The sequence below is a fragment of the Podarcis gaigeae genome, assembly GCF_964106915.1.
Source record: "Podarcis gaigeae genome assembly, chromosome: 4".
NCBI classification, from domain to species: Eukaryota; Metazoa; Chordata; class Lepidosauria; order Squamata; family Lacertidae; genus Podarcis; species Podarcis gaigeae.
In genome coordinates, this window is record NC_139677.1 from 50497657 (window position 1) to 50521247 (window position 23591).

A 23591-nucleotide genomic window follows, 5' to 3' on the forward strand; every position below is an offset into this window, starting at 1 on the left:
AGCAATTCAAAGAGGCCAAAGCTCAATAGCCTAAAACGCAAGCAGAGAAGACATTTGGAGAGATATACTATATGTAAGTGTATATATGCTAAAGCTAGAAGCCTCCAAGCCAAGATGGATGAACTGGAATGCTTGGTCGTAGAATACAGTTTTTATATAGTGGTGGAATGAAGAGAATGGTGGGACATCTTGTCTGTGGATACAAACTCTACAGGAAGAGGACAGACAGGCAATAAGTGTTGGTCTGTACATGAAAAGACAATATAGAGTACAACAAGCTAAAAATCCCCAAAGGGGAAAACTCCTCCATAAAATCACTGTGGTTGGTGATGCAGCCCCCCAAGATTAATTTAGTACTGGTGGTGTGCTATCACCCCTTGACCAAAACACTCAGAGTGATATTGAGGTGGAGAATGAAATCAGGGAGGCATCCAAAGGAGGAAATACTGCAGTAATAGGTGACTTCAATTACCCTCACATAGATTGGGTAGATGTGTGTTCCAGTGGTAAATATTCTAAAGACACTAAATGACTGTGCTTTAGAACAGTTAGTCATGGGGCAGACACTATACAAGATATTTGATAGCATTTATTGGTGAATTCCACACTTCTTTGTTTCTTTTACATGTGCTTGGAAAAAGGATTTTGGGACGCTAGACTTAGTGATTGTTGGATCAATTCATCAAGCTCTGATGGATGATTTAGAAGGACTGGATCCGGCATCACCTTCGCTGCCTGTTTGTGCCAGTATCCATACTCGGCAGAGTTACATGTCAATGCAGCTCCTTCCATGGAAGTGTCTTCAGGATTGAAGTAGGCAATAAACACTCATGGACACCAGAAAGATTCAGTCAAGTATAGAAGGTTTACTTGACAGGCATAAAACCGTATTAGTAGCAAACATATATAGGCATTCACCACTGCCGTGGTCAAGGCATGCTTAGAGTCCAACAAGAGTCCAAGACTCTCTCTCTGTTTCTCTCACCGCAAGGCGCACGCAAGAGACTCACAACAAGTTATACAGAATCAGCATTTCCTATCACACTGCACCTATCCAAAGAACAGTTCCCACAGAAACTGTCCTTGCACAGACAAAACAATCTCAGCCTTCTGCTGCTTCTTGAAACTTCTTCTGTTTCTGGAACAAATGATTCTCACAGAGAGAGAGAGAGAATATCAACACCCCCTCTCATTTTTACAGAAACAATAGGGACCATGACCATGTAAGGAGTACTTACACATCACGCACTGCAAAACCCCAACATTTTAACCAATTCAGCATGTCTCTGAAAAACTAAGGTTTGGTTACACACCAGCAGCAATCAGTTTGCTTCCTGGATGTCCACCACACCGAGGAATCGCCAAACTGAAACACCATACTCGACACTGACTCCCAGTCAGGCAAGCAGGACCAGTCACTTTATACAAAGCACGTCAGCTCCTCAGGTCTTGAAGATGACCACTTAAGACAGTAACTACAAATAACAAAAACATGTTCCAGCCCCCTCCAGACTACTACAGTGCAAGTACTTACAAACCCTACCTACTCAGGACCCTAACAGAGTAAATTAATCTGGTCTACTCTATTGAGAAATATACGGCAAACTTCCAGTACCAGAATGATACAGCTCAAAATCCAATGGCTCTGAGCTATCCTCCTCAGTCTTGACACCACTGGCTGTACACACAGTTGCCAGTCAGACTTCCTGACACTGACAACTTGGAACAGCTACCTGGCTCCAAAGAACCTCAGAGACACCTCCAAAGACACCTGTTCACAGCCCATGGTCAAAGAACAATGAAAACACTTGCGCAACCTTTTCAGAGCTACTTTAGAATTGCTAGCTTCTCTGCCATACCACCACTTCCTACTGAGGCAAACATAGAAACTTGTGATACGCAGAACACCATCTTTCCATCTCTTTCTCTCTGACTTCCCTCCTCCCTTCACGTTTGGGAGAAAATAGACTCTGCCTTTTGGGAAAAGAGCTGAACACCTCTTGGCTTCTTCACTAGCCTAAGAAGAATGATCACAGAGAAAATTGCTCCCCTTCTGGGAATTCTCCTCCCAGAATACCGAGTCCACTCTGGCACAGAGCAAGAAGCCCCTCTGTAAATAACAGACATCACTCCCTATGTTCCTGGAGCTTTAACAGCTATGGGCACTATACTCAAACTTGACTGCACAGCTTGCACACTTGCATCCCATACTGCTCCAGAGAGATACAAAACACTCCTGCTTTCAACTCTGCAGGAAACTGACTTCAGGCTAACCAGCATTACTAGACTGCTGTTGGAGCAAACCAGCTACCATCTACACAGCATCTGTGGAACTCACTGCCTCTAGACTATAAACACCACCACGTAGGCAAAACCACTGACTAACTAGTTATGCAAAGCACAAGTCGGCTCTTCCTGAATTCACCTCAGGAAATGGGAAACACTAAGCATCCAGCTTAAGCCCAGAAAACACAGCTTGTACAAGCTTACCCCACCTGTTGGGTACCCCAAGATCTACTTGGCACAGCCTTTAAACAAACATTGTCAACCACCGACAACATCACCATCTAATCAAACTGCAGTACCCCTCAGGGCAATACCTCTCCCCTCTGGGAGTGGGAGTGGCACCTGCTCCTTGCTGAGTAGAGTGTGGATGATGACACCAGCTCTTTACCATGGTCTGAAACTGAAACCATTTGAGCTGTTACCTGGAACTAGCCAGTCCAGAAACGTCTGGTAGCTGAATCTGGCCCAATTCCAGCCAGTCATCATTAGAGTGAGATTGATGCCCTGTCGAAGGCCTTACACATCTCCTCCCTAGATGCAGACACAGACTAAAACAAGCAAACTTCCAGCTTGTGAGCCTGAGGGGAAATAAACCCCCCTCTTCTGCTTCTGCCTATCGCACACCAAAATAAAACTCAGCCTGAGCTAGTTATTCAAGGCAACTCTGCATTTCAAAGCAGAAAAACAGATAGATAGCCCTGCCAAACTCGACTCAGCGATATCAGACACCACATTTCAGTTGTGAACTCCTGAAGTTTTGTCCTCTATTTTGAGAGAACTCCATAAGCAAAATATATTTAAACAGTACACACTATATACACAATTAAAACAGGAGAAACTTCAGCAAAAAAAACCCTCTCCTCTCCCACTCACAGCTTGCAGACTGTATCTGAGCTCTGCATCTGAGACGGTGAGATTTATTGCAAACTTTACTCACCCCTCTGAACCAATTTACATTTTACATTTTACCTTGTGTAAATCAGAAACTATTGCCCAAGGCCAATGAATTATGTTCTGAATATCACCATATCAATAGAATTCACACCTGAATTCACATCTGAAATTCAAAGGTATCCCAAGATATTTACAACTGACAGACTTAGTATTGTGAGATCGTAAAATATAAAAACAAGAAAACTTAATCTAGTACAAAATGCTGTCTTTCTACTGTGTCTCAATCAACATGATTAAAATCTGTCTGCTGTTTCTCAGAGAAATGCATACATCTGATTGCAGACTGTGAGGTCTTTCAACTATCAATTTCATGATATCATAATTCTTGTCTTATGACTGGGTACACTATGGTTCCATCTCTACTACTCCATTTAACACTGCTGGGGTGTTGCGAGTCTGCAATCATCTAGAAGGGGAATTCGAGTTATATTAAAACCTGAAGTGGTCAGCCACATAGCAAAGAAAGGAGAAAATGCCTTCTGCTAAAAAGGAATGGATGAAGGAAGCACTTTCTGAGTATTCTTTTAAACTATTTTTAACATTTAGTAGCAGAATGCTGTTCTACACTTCTACACTCTGCATCACATTTTTCCAAGAACTGCTTTGCAACAAAGGAGCCAGGATAAGCAAAGGGTATCATTCTGGCTCTTCTGGCTCCAGAGAAGAGCAGGAGACTCAACACAACTCAGACCCAATTGTTTTGTGATGTCCTTGCAGCAAGACTGCAAATCAATACTTTCCCTTTGGATGAACAAATTTTTAAGAAGGTACACAGTGCAGTGTGGTGCTTTGTGTAACCTATAAATTTCTGAAGCAGATGTTCTTCCTCCAAATTTAGCTAAACACCAATTAAAATCACTGGTGTTCTGGCTAGCTTTCCCTATGTTTACTTGGAACTAAGTCCCATGGATTATATAATAACTGTCTAGTAAGCAATACTGTCTTCTTACCATCCCACTGTACCTCCGTTCTCAAATAAGCAATAGTACACATGTGGGGATGTCTCCCTTGGCATTGGATGGATTTCTCCTTGCCTGCTATGTCTGACTCATGCTCCTTCAAGCCGTTTTTTACAGCCCATTCCTATGCATGTGTATGCGCCGGTAAGTCCTACTGTATTCAGCAGTGCCCAAAGAGACCATGGCTGCACAGGATCACAGGAATACATTAAGTGGCAAAACTCTTTATTAAAAGGTAACGGGAAGACCGTTACAGAACAGGTAGCAGTATTGCAAACAGAAATGCTGGAGCATTACCAAGCATGCAATCAACAAGCCACTCCTCCCACAAGGTACCTCAACAGTGCTCTTGCACAGGATGGGCTAAAGCAGTAATCATGCTCATCATCAGAAAAATCAACAAAAATCAGAAAAGAATGAGAAAAGAATTCAGAAATTAATAGCAATGGCACTGCCTGGACTCTCCACAATAACTGAATGAACCTACAGCTGCCACTATATATACACAGTTGGATGAACCAGTTAGTAAATCAAAGCGAAGTACTTATTATGGTAGGCTGTCCAACAAACAAGGTACAAAATATGAAATAGAAAAATATAAAATCACAGCCTTAATGGAACCAATTCTTAATGGTGGCTCTTACAAGGATCAACCCTTAAAACATATTTTTTTAAAAAAAAAATATTCATTTCTTCTCCATTAAACTGCATACACTTGAATCTGCAAGGAAATATACTGGTGCTAATAGGCAAAGATGGAGAGGGGCAATGTTTTGACCCAGAAACATGATGTCAATAGAGACGTGACTGATTACTATACAGTACTGACAGCAGGTCAAACAGGGAAAATGCTGGTGTATAATATGCAGCAGATGAACAAAACTCTGGGCTCCATAAACAATTTCATCCATAAGCAAAATCTGAGCATTAGGGACAACCTTACTTTTAATGCTTGTTATACACATCAAGTCTGCACCTTTTCACAATTTTTCCAGTAATTATTTCATTACATCTGTATCTCCTCCGGCAATTTTCAATGCTCTCAGTGCCAAATTAGGCAAAAAGTTACAACCCTAAACTCTTAACCCACTACACCACAAACACAGTTTTCAATCTGTGGCTTTCGATACATCCTGACAATAAACTGCAGAACATTCTGCAGAGAACATCTAGCTCAAGGTCAGTGGAGGCTATATTCCCTACCTAAATTCACTGAGTAGTAGTTCCTAAAGAGTGGAACAACAATTTCTTTGAGAACATGTTTCCTGTTCACCCAACAGCCTGTATGCCCTATCGCCCTCTTCCAGCTAGGATAACCAGACCATGAGTATACACAGTGCCAAGTTTCTAAAGTATTTGGGAACATCCGATGCCTTGAGACAATCAGTGATTCATTGAAGCTGGAGGATGTGACCGAGGCCTTATGTGCCTGACTGCACTTTCCTTTCCCGTCCAGCTGGCCTTGGGGAAGTCCGCCAGCAGGCAGCATCTTTCTCCTGTTCCACTGGCTGACCTTGGAGAACTTGGCCAGCCCCTTCTGAGCTGTGCTCTGGATTGTGGGATCTGGACTACACCAGAAACTAACGTTAACCCTAAGGGATAGATATAACCCTTCCATATCAGAAAACATTAGCCAGCCAGTGTTCAGTTAACAAGAATAAACAGTATATGTATGCAAAAATTTCTCCATTCAGTCAAATCCCTGAACACAGATGCTTTCTTATTACCACTATGTTATGCATTCTGTCTTTGGGAAGGTAATAGAGATTTGAATTTATCTTTCAAGGTGATCATTCTCACCTTCAGTCCAAAATCTTGCATCCTCAGGTGTTTTGAACTAGTATTTGAAGCTTTCATTCTGCCCGGTGGTTTAGTCCTGAGCAAGGTTACACACATTTCTGTCCCACATTGACTTTACAGTTTGAACTAGTTTACTTCATTTGCTTGTTTTATTATTTGCCTAAATGTTTCCTACAAAAACAGAGAGAGGCTGAAGGTGACATCTCTCACCTAGAGTTGATGCCAAATCATACCACAAGGGGCCGTATTCATCTCAATCCCTACACTAGTGGAAGCCAGAACAAGGATTCCCATTAGTGTGACAAAAATTCACCCCTCCTCCCACTGCATCATGCCCAAAATCTTTTGCGGTGGGTTGGGGAAACCCCAGGAACAAATGTAGAGGGTACAAGGAGGGAAGAGAAGGTTCCATCACTCATAGAAAATCCTTACACTGACAGAACCAAAGCGCTACATTGCAGCCTTATATCTCTACTGAGAAAGGCACACAAAAATAAATCTCTCTCACTGGTTTTGGCAGTTTCAGAAAAGAGTCTCAGTTCTGATTGGGTAAGATTCCCCAAAAAGCGAATGAAATGTGTGGCCCATGCTATCTCATTCAAATAAGTTTAGGAGACACCAAACTGGTTACTGATTCACAGCTGGCCTTAACCTGAGTCACTGGAACTTGTGTTGTAATTGAACCTAAACTTGAACTTCTTAACATTTAACTGTTTCCCGCTTGTAAGCAATAATAATACTATGTAAAGAACAAACTGTATCAGACAGGCAAAGATTACAGTTTATGAAGAGGGAAGCTTCAAGGAGAGCATTTGTAACTAAAAAATACCTTGTGGAATTCCACTGTTCTTCACTTGGGGCTCAACCACCTGAATTGTGTCATCTTCCAGATAAAAATATATTTTACAATGTCTTATTCTGTACAGCTCTTGATTTTTGTCAGGAACTTCTTCATCAAAATAAGCATCAAAAGACAATACCTATACAAAAAACACAAATTAAAATCAACAAGCACTGGTTGTAAACAAGTAATGTGAAGCTGTAAATTAAACAAAGCAGTGCATTGAGTAAATGTAAGCACAGAGATTTGGATTTCAACATCTGAGCTTTCTCTGATAGTGCAATCCTATATATGTCTACGCAGAAGTGAGTCCAATTAAATTCTGCGTGTAGGACTGCAGTGTGAGTCATCCTGTTGCACATGTGATTTGAATTGTTTTCTACTTAGAGAAGTCCAATACTCTTGTAAAACTTGCATTGATTAGAGTGTAGTGATGTGCTAATCCCTACCTCATCAGCCAATGTATGGACTCATTTTTTCCCTTCTATTTTCCCACGTTGCATGTGAAAGCAGGGCTTTGCTGGTCCTTATCCCCTCCCCCCGCAATGAATTAGGCTGCGTTCATGTACTGCTCATCATACTTACATTTACTCATCTTCATCACGCTTTCATTACATAAGAAATCACATTTAATCAGGCCTTATATTTACCACTCAAAAAGAGGAGGGTTACAAACCAGTTTCTTTTGTTAATTTTGCATAATTAAAGAGTTGGCTGAGTATGGGTGATTTCTTGCCATAGTCAGTGATGTTGTTTGGAAGCAACAATATCAATATCATACACTAATTATGGGGGGGGGGGGTGAGTGTGTTTCATGGAGCCAAAAACCACTCATTAATTCACCATGATTGAGCATATGAGATTGGGGAGGTGGGTAGTTGCAGGGCAGAAGCCCCACATTTGTGTATGAATGCAAATCTGGACAATTTCTGCAACATCCCTGTAACAGTGTACAATCGAGTACTGTTTCCCAGCTTCTCTCGTCGACAACATTCACACATGGCACAAACGACATGAGACTATTACTTGAGAAAACAGTTGAAACGAGTGATGGGAAACCCGCAACTGGCTGAGGAAGCAGGGAATCCAACAGCATCTGGTGAGCCACAGATTCTCCTATCCCTAGCCTCAATGCCACGTTCTTACATTACCTGGCATAAGTCCCAGTGAACTCAATGGAGCTTACTTCTGTGTAGACATGTGTGGGATTACAACAGTCTGCAAGCTAACACATATTGTGAAAAAGATTGGCAAGTATGTGAAAGTTGTGCAGAAATGCTACAAAATATAAATTACAAAATAATGTTATTTTGACACATGCACTCCGTACACACACACAAACACACATTAGTTCTGTTCGGGCATCAGCTAAACTCTTAGTTGTTCTTGCAAGCCTTTGTAACTTAAGAAATGTTTCCTATACTGCTATTGTACATGTTGCTGATCTGTTGTTTTAATTGTGATTTTAAGACTGTTTCAATGTGTCATTTTTTTATTATTGTAAGCCACCCTGGGCTCTCTTGAGAGGAAGGGCAGGCTATAAGAAAAATGCATTTATTATTATAGTTAAATGATTAATGGTCCTTCCTAAATCAGATCTTTTTCTGGAGCCAACAAGTGTTACAAAGTAATCCAGACTAGCTTCCTGATGATGTGATCACCTGGGTGATGGGCCATTAGGGTGAACAATGGAAAGGGGCTCTGTGTGAAACAGCAAATGGATGAGGCCCCTCCCACAAATTGCAGCTAGTTAGAAGGCAGTTAGAAGGACAAAGCCAGAATGGAGTGGTGTGAGCAAAAAGAAAAGCAGTAACCTAGAGTGAGCCAGAGTGATGTTTGTTTTCTGATTGAGTTTACTGAATTATTAGTCCGTCCCCAATATTTCAAGCAATAATACTGTTATGAGTTGTGAGGGGGGCTGTATGCAGAGAACCTCCAGCAATTTTCTTTTTTTATTTGTCAAGAAAGACCATGCATATCACACAAGAAACAGCCCTCCTCAAAGTCCCCACTGGCATCTACTATATACTCCTGAATCCAGACCAGAAAGGACAGCATCAGGATACAGAAGAGTGGATGATTTTCTCTACGGATGGTGATCAACATTACATCTTCCTATTTGTGCTTTGAAAAATAAATGTAGGAAAGTAACTTTCTAAAAGCCAGAGATACATAAATATAGTGCTGCATGAACTATGGCAATTCCCCAGGAGGTTTATGGGATGTTAATTTCACAGTGAGGCCTGATTCCTCCGATGCTGCAGAGATGTGTAGCTCTGATTATTTTCCAGCTTTGAAAATGTGCATTGGAAAATCTATTAATATAGTCCTAAGACAGGGGACCCCAAGCATGGACACCTTTTGGGGAGTAAATCCCTTTAAACACAGAGGTATTTACTTCTGAGTAAACATATCCATGTTGCAGGAAAGATGAAATCCTGTAGTGTGGCTTACTGGAAAAAAATGCCAAAGTATGCCTTGCTAGCAAGATAGAGTGACAGCAGCTGTGGGGGTGAGAGAAGCTATTAATGCAGAGTAAAGTCTCGTCTGAATTTGCACTTAATGAGCAGATTTAATCTCCTAATTAGATAGGCTGTGCATAGATAATTAAACACTGATTATATGGCTAACATTACAAATATCAAAAGGGAACAACCATAAGCCTCGGCAAGAAGAATTTTCAAATTAGCAAAGAACTGAATGTTGCAGATTATACCTTCCGATTCCGATCTCTGAACGTCTGCAATATTCCTATTTCATGTACGCATATAACTTTTGTGACAAAATATCACCAGCTGCCTGGTGTTTGGAGTGTCTCTGTGTTAATGTTTATTCTCTCTCTTTAAATAAAATTAACAGAAGTTGTATATCAAGTAGAGATGATGGGTGGCGGGGAGAGAGAATGGAAATTAGCCAAGTCCTGTGGGGCACTCTGGAAAATGCATTATGTTTGGCTTGCTTGGACAGTATAATTTGATGAACAAATTTTACGAGGAACATTTTCAAGCATGAATTGTCCCATATGCAACTTAACTATTTAACATCCTAATCCCAAGCCCAGTTAAGTAATTGTATTTGGATTTATGCTGATTGTGCCTCACTGGTTTCACAGGATAGGATATGATTTAAATCCAAAGCACGTTGGCTGAACTGGCTTGTAGATCACGCTGCAAGCATTATAGCCTTGTAGCAAGCATTACACAATGGAAAAACTAAACACACCATTTTATGTATTATTAAAATGAAATATGAGCACGCGCTTCTCCTTCAGCTTCATTTTAAATTTTCAGGAAGTCTACAAAAGAGGGACAAAGAGATACAATTCTTTTAATGCATATCTACTTCATAAACCACAAATTTACAATGCTGAAATACCAAGCCCAGAAGTGAAAGTACCTTTAGATGGCATAAGAATAACAGAACAATGCTTATAGTACTTAACATTTTTTTGTTTTTAAAAAAACATGTTATTAATAACACTATTTAATAAGTGTAACAATATAAATTCAATAAATTAATAATAATAATACAGTCATCACTCATATTACACTTTTTCCAGTGTTCAAAGCCTCTCATCTCTATTATTTGGAGGATAAGAAATAAGTATTCATGCACTCCAGCCAAGGTCCTGTACTTTCCACATGTGATCTCCCTTTCCCCATTCCCTTCTCCCCTTGTATGCATAGCTTAACAGAAGCCTTCCTGGCTTGGATGTAGCAGCAAATCATGGTTGTCTAACTAAGTGAGCCGTCAAGGCCAGGATTGCAAACTATAGTTGGATCCTGGTTAGCAATCCTGGAGTAGAGCTCTTGCACAAACCACAGGGAGCAGATGAGTACAGAGCTCATTCCCAATCCTCCTTCAAACCATGAATATGATGCCTTGATGCAGTAATTGCCGTTAAGTAATCCCCACAAAAATGCTATAGGAATGGCTATCACAATTATTGCCCTCATCCTGGAGATGATGGGCTGAGGCTGAGACTGTGGCTTGCCTAAATCCACTAAATTCATTCACACTAAGTAAAGTTCGTAGTTGAGGCTCTTGACTGTTCCACTACCCCAGTGCAGTTATTCATTTACGCTCTGTTTCCAAGACTAGAGGTGTCTTAATATTAGTACACAGGATGGGGTGGCCCAGCAGCTGCTGCACTTCACATTCACAAAGCACAGAGTCAGTGTTACAGCAAATTTATGCCACGATGTTTACATAATCAGTTTATCTGAAATAGCAAATGCTTAATTCTCTTCAACCTCTGATTTCTTTACAAACTGGAAGGGTAAATCTGGGGCTGAAGTGAATTAAATGGGACAAAAAGAACTTTTGGGGAAATTGGAATTCATTCATTTTTCTGTTTTCCTTGGAATAAATCATTGTGTAAAATATTGCAAGGCAGGGTGAGGTGTGTAGGGCTCTTTGGAATTAGGCAAGTGCCCAGGGAATGACATAAAACAGCAGCCAATAACATAGCAAATACTCTCTGGAATTGTTTTCCTATCTAGACAGATGCTTCTCTCTGAAGGTGACAATTATGAGATGAAAAGCAACCTCTGAATTCTGAAAATAAGCCAAAGTATCAGAGACAAAATGAATTTCAGGAATGACATTCTGGTGATCCAAAGATGCTAGAAGCCTGCAGCACAAGATCTGGCAGTTAAATTGCAATCCAGACCCCTTTACCTGCAGCCCATCTCTTTGGTGGGATAGCTCAGTCAGTAGAGCATGAGACTCTTAATCTCAGGGTTGAGGGTTCAAGCCCCACGTAGGGCATATGACTCCTGCATTGCAGGAGGTTGGACCAGATGACTTTCAGGGTCTCTTCCAACTCTACAGTTCTATGATTCTATGATTCTTTGGAATCACTGGCTCAAGAGAGTAAATTGCTTAAAGGTTTTAGTCAATTAAGCAGTACATAAATCGTATCAAATACAGTGGTGCCCCGCAAGATGAATGCCTCGCAAGACGGAAAACTCGCTAGACGAAAGGGTTTTCCGTTTTATGAGCTGCTTCACAAGACGAATTTCCCTATGGGCTTGCTTCGCAAGACGAAAACGTCTTGCAAGTTTGTTTCCTTTTTATTAACACCGTTAATACAGTTGCGACTTGACTTTGAGGAGCAACTCATAGAAGGCAGTGTACATAGTAGCCTTTTTTGAGGTTTTTAAAGACTTTGGTGATTTTTGAAGCTTTTCCAAAACTTCTTTTGCAGCCATTTGATAAGTTAAGCTTTTAAAACTTTTTTTTTGGGGGGGTGGATTTTGGGTTGGGGTGTTTGGAATTCAAGGACTTGGTGTTGGGGAGGGGTTTGCAGGAATCTGGAAGCTTGTGTGTTTTTTTCTGCATTTTTATGATTTTCTGTGACCACTGGGCCACTCTGCTGTTTTTTAAAAAAAATTCTGGATTTGAATTTCTGTGTGCTGGGTGGCTGGGGGAACAGTTGGGGAGGGGTTTGCAAGAATCTGGAAGCTTGTGGTTTTTTCCTGCATTTTTATGATTTTCTGTGACCATTGGGCCACTCTGCTGTTTTTTTAAAAAAATTCTGGGTTTGAATTTTGAAATGCTCTTTACAGTATGTGTGACTTTAAAGAGCACTTAATAAACTCTTGTTGTACCAAATTTGGCTTTGTTTGGGCTTTTTTTGACCATAGGAACGCATTAATTTATTTTCAATGCATTCCTATGGGATTTCGTGCTTCGCAAGACGAAAAATTCGCTAGATGAAAAAATTCGCGGAACGAATTAATTTCGTCTTGCGAGGCACCACTGTAAATAATTTGAAATAAAGGTCCCCTATTCCCTAAAATGTCCCTTGTGCATTCAGTCCAAGAGCATGAAACTGTCAGATGTCAATAGTATAGAACATCACCCAGTTGTGTGTTGCTCACCCTTTACACCCTTCTAAGTGCTACGCATATTTCAGGTTTCACCTAAGGATGCTGGGATGAACACACAAGCCACTGGAAACATACAAGTAATGTGAACCAACAAATCTGTCTCACTGTACCTGTTTATCAAATGCTACCCACGAAGGCGCATCACATCCAGCCCCTCTAGGAAACACACTGTACTTTGGTTTCAGCTTTTGTCCAGGCAAAGGTTCGCCTCCTATTCCAGGTTTGTCTTCTCCCACCAACATAGAAACCTTATTGCAGTAACTCCAGTGTTGAGATTTATGGAACTTTTCTTTCCCTAGCTGCAACCAAGAGGAAATAAATAATGTTTTCAGAAAACACAAAAGGGCATTTTTAGATTGCAGTTACAAGAATGAAACCTATGGATTCTGAATCACACAATTCAGAATCCATGAAGGAATGTTAATCATGATAAAATAATAATTAAAGGGCTTTAAATCTATTTTAATTTCAATCTAAATGCCCATGTCAAATTTTTGGTCATTTTCTTGACTCAGATGTGATACACAGAATCAGTCCATCTTGGAAGTAGTTTTTCTGGGCATATCTGCCGAACAATTCCACTGATTTCTGCGGCACTGAGATGGAAAGCCATGAAATGAATGGGATTGCCCTCTTTAGGAAAAAACTGTGGAAATGGAACCACTGAGTGTTGTTGTGCTTGTAGGTCTGAAATAACAGGAATGCCGTGGAATCTATGGCTCTGAGTAAAGCAAAGATAGCAAAACACAAGCACTCAGCTCTATTATTAGTTTAAAGTCTTCCATATTATTGGGTGTATGGGGTAGGGCACAACTGCATGGCATAAAAAACTAAATCACAAGTGGAAAAAGTAGTGGCATCTTATTTATGACTGCAAATGGGGGGCTAAATCTGGCTAGCCATCTTGGCTGTGAGCCCTGGAAGACCTGCTTCTTGCCTTGCAGTCTTTTCCACCTAGCCTAGGAGAGAAGGGCCCTGACTGACTCCAGCTGCAAAAGCTGAGGCTGCTGAACAGACTCTTGGACACGGGTATTGTTTAGGCGGAGTCCTTGGGGGTTGTTGTTGCTGTTATTGATCTTAACTTTCCGTATATTTATTTTAAATCTTCTTACAATTTGTGTGGAAATTGTTCAATTTGATTGTGTATTTTCTGATGTTTCGTTTATTGTTTGACTACTTTGGTTATGTTTGTAATTATGTAATCTTTTTCATGTTGTAAGCCACCTTGAGGTTTGAACTATGGAAAGGCGGCATACAAATAAAATGATGGATGGATGGATGGATGGATGGATGGATGGAGCCTCAAAGTACAACATACAGTCGTTATTTGTCAGTTTCACCACAACCACCACTGTTTCCAGCAGGGAGTCTTAAGACTTTCCCTTCAGACTTTAGCTGAACTATTAAAATTGACAAAGGGCCTCTCCAAACTTGGCTTTGAGGCAACCTGCAGTCAAACTACACATTACCTTAAATACTATAGAGAAGTATGATCAATGCTATTTTTTTCAGAACATGCAGGTTAGGCTTGCTGGGCAGCTCAGGGTGGAGAAGGGTTAAATCAGGTATAGGCAAACTCAGCCCTCCAGCTGTTTTGGGACTACAACTCCCATCATAAGGGGACGCGGGTGGCGCTGTGGGTAAAACCTCAGCGCCTAGGACTTGCCGATCGCATGGTCGGCGGTTCGAATCCCCGCGGCGGGGTGAGCTCCCATCTTTTGGTCCCAGCTCCTGCCCACCTAGCAGTTTGAAAGCACCTCCAAGTGCAAGTAGATAAATAGGTACCGCTTTATAGCGGGAAGGTAAACGGCGTTTCCGTGTGCTGCACTGGTGCTGGCTCGCCAAAGCAGCTTCGTCACGCTGGCCACGTGACCCGGAAGTGTCTCTGGACAGCGCTGGCCCCCGGCCTCTTAAGTGAGATGGGCGCACAACCCTAGAGTCGGACACGACTGGCCCGTACGGGCAGGAGTATCTTTACCTTTACCTCCCATCATCCCTGACCACTGGTCCCGTTAGCTAGGTTGATGGGAGTTGTAGTCCAAAAACATCTGGAGGGCCGAGTTTGCCCATGGCTGGGTTAAATCAAAAAGAGCTGGGTGCTTATCTTTTTGGAGACATACTGACAGAATAACAAACAAAGGAAAAGAAGAGCATTGCAGAAGAGCAGGAGTCATGTGTCCATGCTCCATAAGGAGATGCTTGTGTATTGTGCCATCAAAACCAACATGCTTTATTTTCAGCTTGGTCTTGCTTGTAGTGCCAGCACAGACAACACTCAAAATATACAGCATGTTTGTTTTGATGGCACAACGCCAAAGCACCTCCTTCTGGAATTTTCCTCAAATTCAGTTACCCATTTTTGATTCAAGTTTGTGACAGCATAATGCTTCATGATTTCTGAAAGCTATCACATCCATCACAATGCTTTTTCATAAGAAGGCTAGTACTGCATACAGGCAGCCCAGCCTGACAAAGCTCTGGGCCACATTTAAACAATGGGACTTAAGCAGGCGCTTGACCTTACCCCAATGGCTAGAACTAAGCAAGGCTCTGATGATATCAGGAAGTAAAGGGCAGCCTGAATCGTGGAAGGAAGCTTTCATCACATTGATACCAAAATCAGAAACTGAAAAGACACAACTTAAGAACTACCGTCCCATTTCCCTTTTAAATGTGGATTACAAAATATTTGCTGACGTTTTGGCAGGAAGACTCAAAAGAGTTTTAAATGAGATAATTCATAAAGACCAGGCAGGCTTTCTCCCAGGAAGACATTTATTTGCTAATACAAGGAACATTATTGACATTTTGGAACTTTTGCAAACAAATATTAACACTAAAGCAGTTCTAATTTTTATAGACGCGGAGAAGGCCTTCGATAACATTTCTTGGAAATTTATGAAGGGGAATTTAAAAGAAATGGGAGTGGGGCGGGGTTTTGAAAATGGGATTGACGCGATTTATTCAGAACAAAAGGCAAAACTGATAGTCAACAATGTGGTTACAGAAGAGTTTAAGATTGAAAAAGGGACACGACAAGGCTGCCCGATTTCCCCCTTGCTGTTTATTTCTGTCCTGGAGGTGCTCTTGAACTTGATTAGAGGGGATCGGTTGGTGCAAGGGATTCAGATCGGAGTGAAACAATATAAACTTAAAGCTTTTGCAGATGACCTTGTTTTGACATTGCAAGAGCCAGAATCTAGTACAAAAAGAGTGTTACAATTGATTCAGGACTTTGGTCAGGTAGCGGGCTTTAAACTAAACAAACAGAAAACTAAGGTGTTGGGAAAAAACTTGACAGATGCAGAGTCAGAACGGTTTCAGAGAGAAACAGAACTAACTGTGGTTAAAAAAGTAAAGTACCTAGGGGTAAACATAACAGCAAAAAATCTGAGTCTATTTAAGGATAATTATGAAAAATGTTGGTCTGAAATTAAGAGAGACTTGGACAGTTGGTCAAAATTGAAGCTTTCTTTGTTAGGCCGAATTGCTGCTATTAAGATGAATGTATTGCCTAAGATGTTGTTTTTGTTTCAAACATTGCAAATTGTGGATAAGACGGAGTGCTTCAGGAAGTGGCAGAGAGATATTTCTAAATTTGTCTGGCAGGGCAAAAAGCCCAGAATTAAGTTTAAGATATTAACTGATGCGAAAGAAAGAGGGGGCTTTGCCCTGCCAGACTTAAGGTTGTACTACGAAGCCGCAGCTTTCTGCTGGCTAAAAGACTGGCTACTTCTAGAGGACACTGATGTGTTAGACTTAGAAGGTTTTAACAATGCATTTGGCTGGCATGCATACTTATGGTATGACAAAGTTAAGATCAATAAGGCCTTTAAGAACCATATTGTCAGGAAAGCAGTGTTTAATGTCTGGACAAAATACAAAGACCTATTGGAAAATAAAACTCCAAGATGGCTATCACCTCTGGAGGCTAAGGCCCGAAAAAGACCCAATATGGAGGCCAAATGGCCGAAATATTGGGAAATAATAGAGAAAGAGGGCAACAATTGGAAACTGCAGAGTTTGGAAAAAATGAAAGACAAAGTGCGAGACTGGTTACATTACGCTCAGATTCAAGAAACTTTTAAAAAGGATAAAAAGCTAGGATTCCAGGTGGAGAAATCGAAGTTGGAAACAGAATTGTTAGAACCTAAGACTAAAGTACTCTCAAGAATGTATAACTTGCTGTTGAAATGGAATACACAAGATGAAATGGTTAAGTCGGCCATGATAAAGTGGGCACAGGATATTGGGCATAATATTATGTTTGAGGATTGGGAAAGGTTGTGGACCACGGGGATGAACTTCACGGCATGTAATGCTCTGAAGGAAAATGTAATGAAAATGATATATAGGTGGTACATGACCCCAGTTAAACTAGCCAAAATATGCCATGTGCCAGATAACAAATGTTGGAAATGTAAGGAAAATGAAGGAACATTCTTTCACCTCTGGTGGACTTGTCCCAGGGTGAAGGTCTTCTGGGAAATGATATATAATGAGCTGAAAAAGGTATTTAAGTATACCTTCCTTAAGAAACCAGAGGCCTTCCTCCTGGGCATTGTCGGCCAGATGGTGCCAAAGAAGGATCGAACATTCTTTTTGTACGCAACAGCAGCAGCAAGGATACTTATCGCCAAGAAGTGGAAAACTCAAGATCTACCCACTCTGGAAGAATGGCAGATGCAGCTGATGGACTATATGCAACTGGCTGAGATGACTGGCAGAATTCGAGACCTGGGAGAAGAGAGGGTTGAAGAAGATTGGAGGAAATTTAAGACTTATTTACAAAAATATTGTGATTTGGTGGAAAGTTAAATAGGATGTTTGATCATAAATAATTGGCCACCACAAAATCGGATCGAAATGGGATGTAAAGTGAGATTAAGAGAAATTAATTTACAGAGGATTATATTTAAATAAGTGGTTATAAAATTTGCAAATTAGATGATAAATTGCTGGGAAAAATTTATGATGATGAAAATGGCAGCGGGAGATGTGAGGAAGTCCAAAGAAGTCATGAAACTCTGTTGAGATAAAAGAAAGGTTGTTTATCTTTGTACTTTATTTTGTAAAAACCCCTAATAAAAATTTATTAAAAAAAAAAAAAGGAAGTAAAGGGCAGCTTATGCCTTCAGTTTTTGAAAGTAGTAACAGATGGGTAGTAGTGACTGGTAACAGCGGGTGAGGAGGATGAGAATCTCACCCCCATCATATCACCCCCATCCAGATAGTGGGTGGGCACAAGCTGTTTCATTTACACATGACCATCATACACCAAGCTGAAGTATCCAATAACAAAATGATTTAATGTGTAGATCATGGGGCAGAATTTTTAAATAGTGCCGATCCTGGCTGTTACATTTGGATTAGCAACAATCAGCACAAAGACCGGCACATCCAGAGACGCAAGTTGATCATGCTATCACACCAACGTGCCCAGTACTCACAAAAGCAATACACTCGCTGAGGAAAGTAGCAATCTTAAAATGAGATCTACCACCACTCTGTTGCTGAAGTGGTGTAGAGTTGTATCTTATGAAAACGAAACTAGTGCTCTTCTCATTAGAAACCTATGGAGTTGTCATACAGCATTATTGCTCATTGGGGAGAGATATGTCTTTCTTCCATACATTGTTGGACTCCATCTCCCCTCAGTCTCAGCCAGCCTGGCCAACAGCCACTAAGCTGCCACCAAGGTCAATGGCTGCTGTAAAATGAACTGTAAAAGAATAAGAGCTCTCATGCTCAATGAAACTGGCCAAAATCAGCTTTTGGTCTAACAGACTGCTAGTAATTATTTATTATAAAAATGTAAGAATTGCTTTGTGGGATCTGACCCAAGACCATTCTGTTTCTAACAGATACTAAAGGAGCAGTGACATGAGGCAACAAAAGAAGAGGCAAAGCTTCAAAATGGTCCTGGAAAATAAATCTCTATCAAATAATAATACCCCTTGGGAAACAATAAAATGCTCTGACACATTTTGGTAAATGGTAACCTTCCTCAGGGAGAAGAAACATTATTATTTGATAAAGAATCATTTTTCAGGGTCATTTTAAGGCTTAGCCTCCTCTTTTGCTTCCAACAGAAAGAAGTTAGCCAGATGTCTCTGAGTCTGGGCACTCACAAACAAAAGACAAAGATAATAGTCCTGTTTTGTCTGGCTTTGGCATACGATAGTCAGAGGTGTTTGTTGCTACTGTACAAAGGGACAGGATCTAAAAGTACCCCAAACCTGGCCTAAACAGAAGACATAAGAAGTTTCTATTCAGCAGGGAATAATGTTAAGTGGCTGCCTAGCTAACAATCCATCACCAAGGTGCCTGTGGAAACACAAGTAAACACTTAACAGTTCCTTACAATGCATTCTGCATTCTGCTGAGTAAACCAACTATTTTTAATAACCAAGACAAACTACAGTATTCACAAAAAGTCTGGAAAAGCAACATTTCCTTTAAAACTTCTTCCAAAGAACTTCAGGAACCAAGTGATGGAATACACTTCAATAAAGAGCAAAGCAGAAGCCTGGTTTAAATCCAGCCCTTACTGTATTGGATAACCCTAGAAATAACTCCTGAACCTGTCATTTAACAAATAATCCCTGCAGATAAATTGTCGCTGCAGATTTATGCTTCTTCCAATAATAGTACAAATCCATTCATAAATATTTTCTTGGAATACACACAGATATATCTATGACTTTGACTTCAGCGCTTACTGAAATCAACAGGATGTTGCCATTTTTAGACCCAGCTTGGGCTTCAAAAAAACAAGTCATGCCAGACGAATCTCATTTCTTTTTTTCTTTTCTTTTTCTTTTTTGATAGAGTTACAAGCTTGGTGGATCATGAGAATGCTGCAGATGTACTGTAACTTGATTTCAGTATGGCTTTTGACACAGTCCCCCATGATTGTGGAGAAGCTGGTAGAATGTGGTAGGTATGATAGCCATCTTCAAATATCTAAGGGGCTGTCATGTGGAAGATGGAGCAAGCTTGTTTTCTCCTGCTTCAGGTGGTAAGACCCAAACCAATGGCTTAAAGTTACAAGAAAGGAGATTCTGACTAAACATCAGAAAGAACTTTCTGATAGTAAGAGCTGTTTAACAGTGAAACAGATGCCCTTGGAATGTGATGGGAATCTCCTTCCTTGGAGATTTTTAAGCAGAGGTTGGATGGCCATATATCATTGATGTTTTAGTTGAGATTCCAGCATTGCAGGAGGTTGGATTAGGTGACCCTCTGGATCCCTTCCAACTCTATAATTCTATGATTCTATGCCCATGCAAATCATGCTGCTTTCAAGTCACAAAAATCCTTACATTAATCCAATAGTAACTGGTACCCATTGGGACTGACAGGGCAGAAGGCAGGGAGACAAATAGTGGGTGGAGCCAGAGCCAATAACAGACAGAGCCAACAAATTATAGCTTTGCCTCCAATATTTTCCCTGGTTTGTTTTACAGAGGAAACAATACTAAGGAAGAGGAAATGAGAGCCTGGAGTGTTTAAGTAAAAAGGAAGACAAAGGGGGGGCAGGCTGAGGTTTGTAGGGCAGTGCCTCATTCACCCTAATGGACCTGCCTCCCCTGCTGAAGTATTCCTTTGATGCATGTACCTTTGTGTTGAATATGGAGGTGTGAGTGGCCAGTAACGCTTGGGGTATATTGAAGATTGAGCTTGCAAAAGGCCCCATACACGCCATGCATTTAAAGCAGATGTCTCCACACCAAAGAATATCAGGAGCTGCAGTTCATCCCTCACCAAGCCACAATTTCCAGCGCCTTAAGTGACCATTCCTTTGATGTGAACCACGTGCTGAAAATGCATGTTGCATGTGCAGCCAAAGTTGTTATAAAGTGTAAGAGGGTTAAGGAAAGACCTCTCTGCCTCTGCACAGCCACAGGCAGCCAGCACATAGAGACAGCAGGAGATGAACTACGGAGATCTATCTCAACATAAGGCATTTCCTCGTAGAAAAGAAGAGGTCTATGTAAAAGTGATGTTACAAATCACACAGGGAGGGTGAAAGGAGAAAGGGATAAGCGATTCATATCTCTTCCTCCCCACCCCACTTCTTAACACTTTTCACCTTCTGGTGCTGCCCCACCCCACCCTATCTGCTGAATGACAAGTCCCCAAACCTGAGCTGGGGGGGGGGGCATTCCCTGCCCAGCTTCATAAAGGGGAATACAAGGAAAGTGGTTCTGCCATGCAGTGGGAGCCCAGTGCAGGGGGGGGGGGTGTTGTTATCACGTCTCGGGTTTCATCCGTGGCGGGTCCTCCTGAGCCGGATTTCGGGAGGAGATCCGCGCGAGCACGTGGAGGCGCGGCTCCCGCGAGGAGGAAGGCAATGCGCGTTTCGGGGGGCGGCGCCGGAGACGTGGACTTGGGGAGCCCCCGGGCGGGGGAGGAGGAGGCGGCGGGAACCAAGCCGACCTCCCACTTACATTCTTGTTGAAGGAGTTCCCGGGCAGGAGCGGTAGCGCCATGGCTGCCCCGGTCCCGCCCGCCGCCTCGGGCTGGTGTTGCTGCCCGAACCCGGCCGGTCGCCCTCCGCGCTGCCCAAGGCCGGAGCAAGCGCCGGCGCGCTGTTTGGAGTCCGGTTGCCTGGCGACCCCCCTTTGACGTCACAGAGGGCTGCCGGGAAGGGGGCCGCCGCTCGCTCCGCCCTTGCTCTCTGCCGCCCCCTGCAGTCGCACGCCGCTTGCTGCAAGCTCGTCAACGAGGCAAGCCTTTGCTCCCCTCACTTCGCAGCTGATTTGCTCCCCTCGCAGCAGCCGCTTCCAGTTTGGAAGCTTAGGTCCCACCCGCGACTTCGAAACAAGTCTCTCTCTTCCTTTTCACCGCGTTAAATACGTATTGCCAAAGCTACCTCAGAGACTCAGGCAGTCTCAGAGCATAATATAGTTCAGGCCAAGTGGCCAGGGTTTCTTTGTACAAATGAGGTTGTTATTGTTGCTATTCGTCATGTATTTATTCACTCTTAAGGTCCCAGGGCGGGTTATAGTATTGAAACACAGTATAACAACAACAACAACAACAACAACTAATAATAATAATAATAATAATAATAATAATAATAATTTCTGCCCCGCCCATCTGACTGGGTTTCCCCAGCCACTTTGGGTGGCTCCCTACAGAATATTAAAAACAGGATAAAACATCAAACATTAAAAACTTCCCTAAACAGGGCTGCCTTCAGATGTCTTCTAAAAGTCAGGTAGTTGTTTATTTCCTTGACATCTGATGGGAGGGCGTTCCACAGGGCAGGCGCCGCTACCCAAAAGGCCCTCTGCCTGGTAAAGCAACTTAAAATCATCAAAATATTTTTTTTTTAAAAAAAACCAATACACCTCAATTGTCGAAAGCCAGGTTAAAGACACAGAATGTGTCATTAAACTATGGGACTTGCTTCCAGAAAATGCAGTAATGGCCACCCACCTGGATGTTTTCAGAAGAGAATTAGACATATTTGCAGAATAAAAGGCTCTCCATGTCGATGCTTTTCCTCCATTGTTAGAGCCCTGAATACCAGTGGCTGGGGAGGACAAGGGAGGAGAGGGCTGCTGTGCTCTTGTCCTGCCTTCAGGCTCCCCAGAGTAAGGTTACCAGATTTTTTTCAATGAATCCGGGGGACACTTTTCAACTTCCAACTAAATAGATGGATTTTGTCGGGGACTGTTTTGTAAATCCGGGGTCTGTCCCCGGGAAATGGGGACATCTGGTAACCTTACCCCAGAGGCATCTGGTTGGCCACTGTAAGAACAGGATGCTGCTCTAGATGGACTTTAGGCCTGATCCAGCAAGCTCTTATGTTCTTATGCATCACTTGGTCTCCTGTCATCATCCAAGCTGCGATATGTCCTGAGCTGTTTTCACATGGCCTTAGAACCCACAAAGTTTCGCCTTCACTCGCTGATTACTGTGATCAAGACACATTTGTCTCCTGTGCCACAAGTTCTGTCACCTCTGAAGTGAATCATAGTAACAGCGGTTGGGGTTTTCTTAAAACAACTACAACAAAATGCGTGCACACACACCTCGCTACAGGTGTTATTTAATTTAGGAATCCCAACATATCTGCATTGTCAGCAATTAATGCTGCTGCTGTAAATGGTGGCTGTGCTGCTTTTACCATGTAAACTTTACATCATGTAAGCTTTAACCCAACCAGCACCTCATCTGAAGGAAGTGGACTCTAATCCACAAAACCTTATGCCCTAATGAAATTTATTTGGGAATAACAAGGGTGAGGTACCTGTAAGCCCTCCAGATGTTGGACTAGAACTCGCATCAGCCTCAGCCACCATAGCCAATGGTGATGGAAGTTGCAGTCCAGCAACATCTGGAAGGCCGCAGGTTTCTGAACCCTGGAAGATGCCACAAGCCTCTTTCATGTTTGTACTACAAAGCTGGTGTTGTAGAGACTATAACATGCCTAAAGGAGTGAATTTAATGTTTAGACAGTAATTCTGTCAGAATTTGAACATTTTTTAAAAAGTACTTGCTCAAATATCCACAGTTCTGAAGCAACCTAGACTATAGATGAAGTTTGCATACACACTTCTCTTTTTTGCAATAACATCCATCACTTAATAATTGCAAGTGTCAAATTGCTAAAAAAAAAACAAAAAAACAACCCTTTTGCTTTTAAAAAAATCAGTTTCCTCCTAACAACTTGAAAAATGTGTGCTTTCATCTGTCAGGAAACAGAAATAACATATACTTTTGTCAGCATCTTATTAAGTAAATTGCAAGTGAGATTGTAGAAGCCATCATTGCAACAATTAACATTCTGCAAAAACATGTTATTTGCTTGGGCCCATATGGTTCTTTTCTCTCTGTATTGAT

General features: G+C 41.7%; 1 protein-coding gene across 1 annotated transcript in view; it reads right to left on the minus strand.

Moving 5' to 3' along the window:
- EFHC2 (EF-hand domain containing 2) overlaps positions 1 to 21410 on the minus strand; it is a 60936-nt gene extending 39526 nt beyond the window's left edge. Inside the window, exons 1-3 of the mRNA XM_083734702.1 lie at positions 21188 to 21410; positions 12845 to 13033; positions 6829 to 6979 (exon numbers count right to left, since the gene is read on the minus strand). Of these exons, the coding sequence (XP_083590828.1) occupies positions 6829 to 6979; positions 12845 to 13033; positions 21188 to 21229 (382 nt within the window). The 5' untranslated portion in view covers positions 21230 to 21410. The remainder of the gene's footprint in view (positions 1 to 6828; positions 6980 to 12844; positions 13034 to 21187) is intronic.
- Positions 21411 to 23591: the final 2181 nt, after the last annotated feature.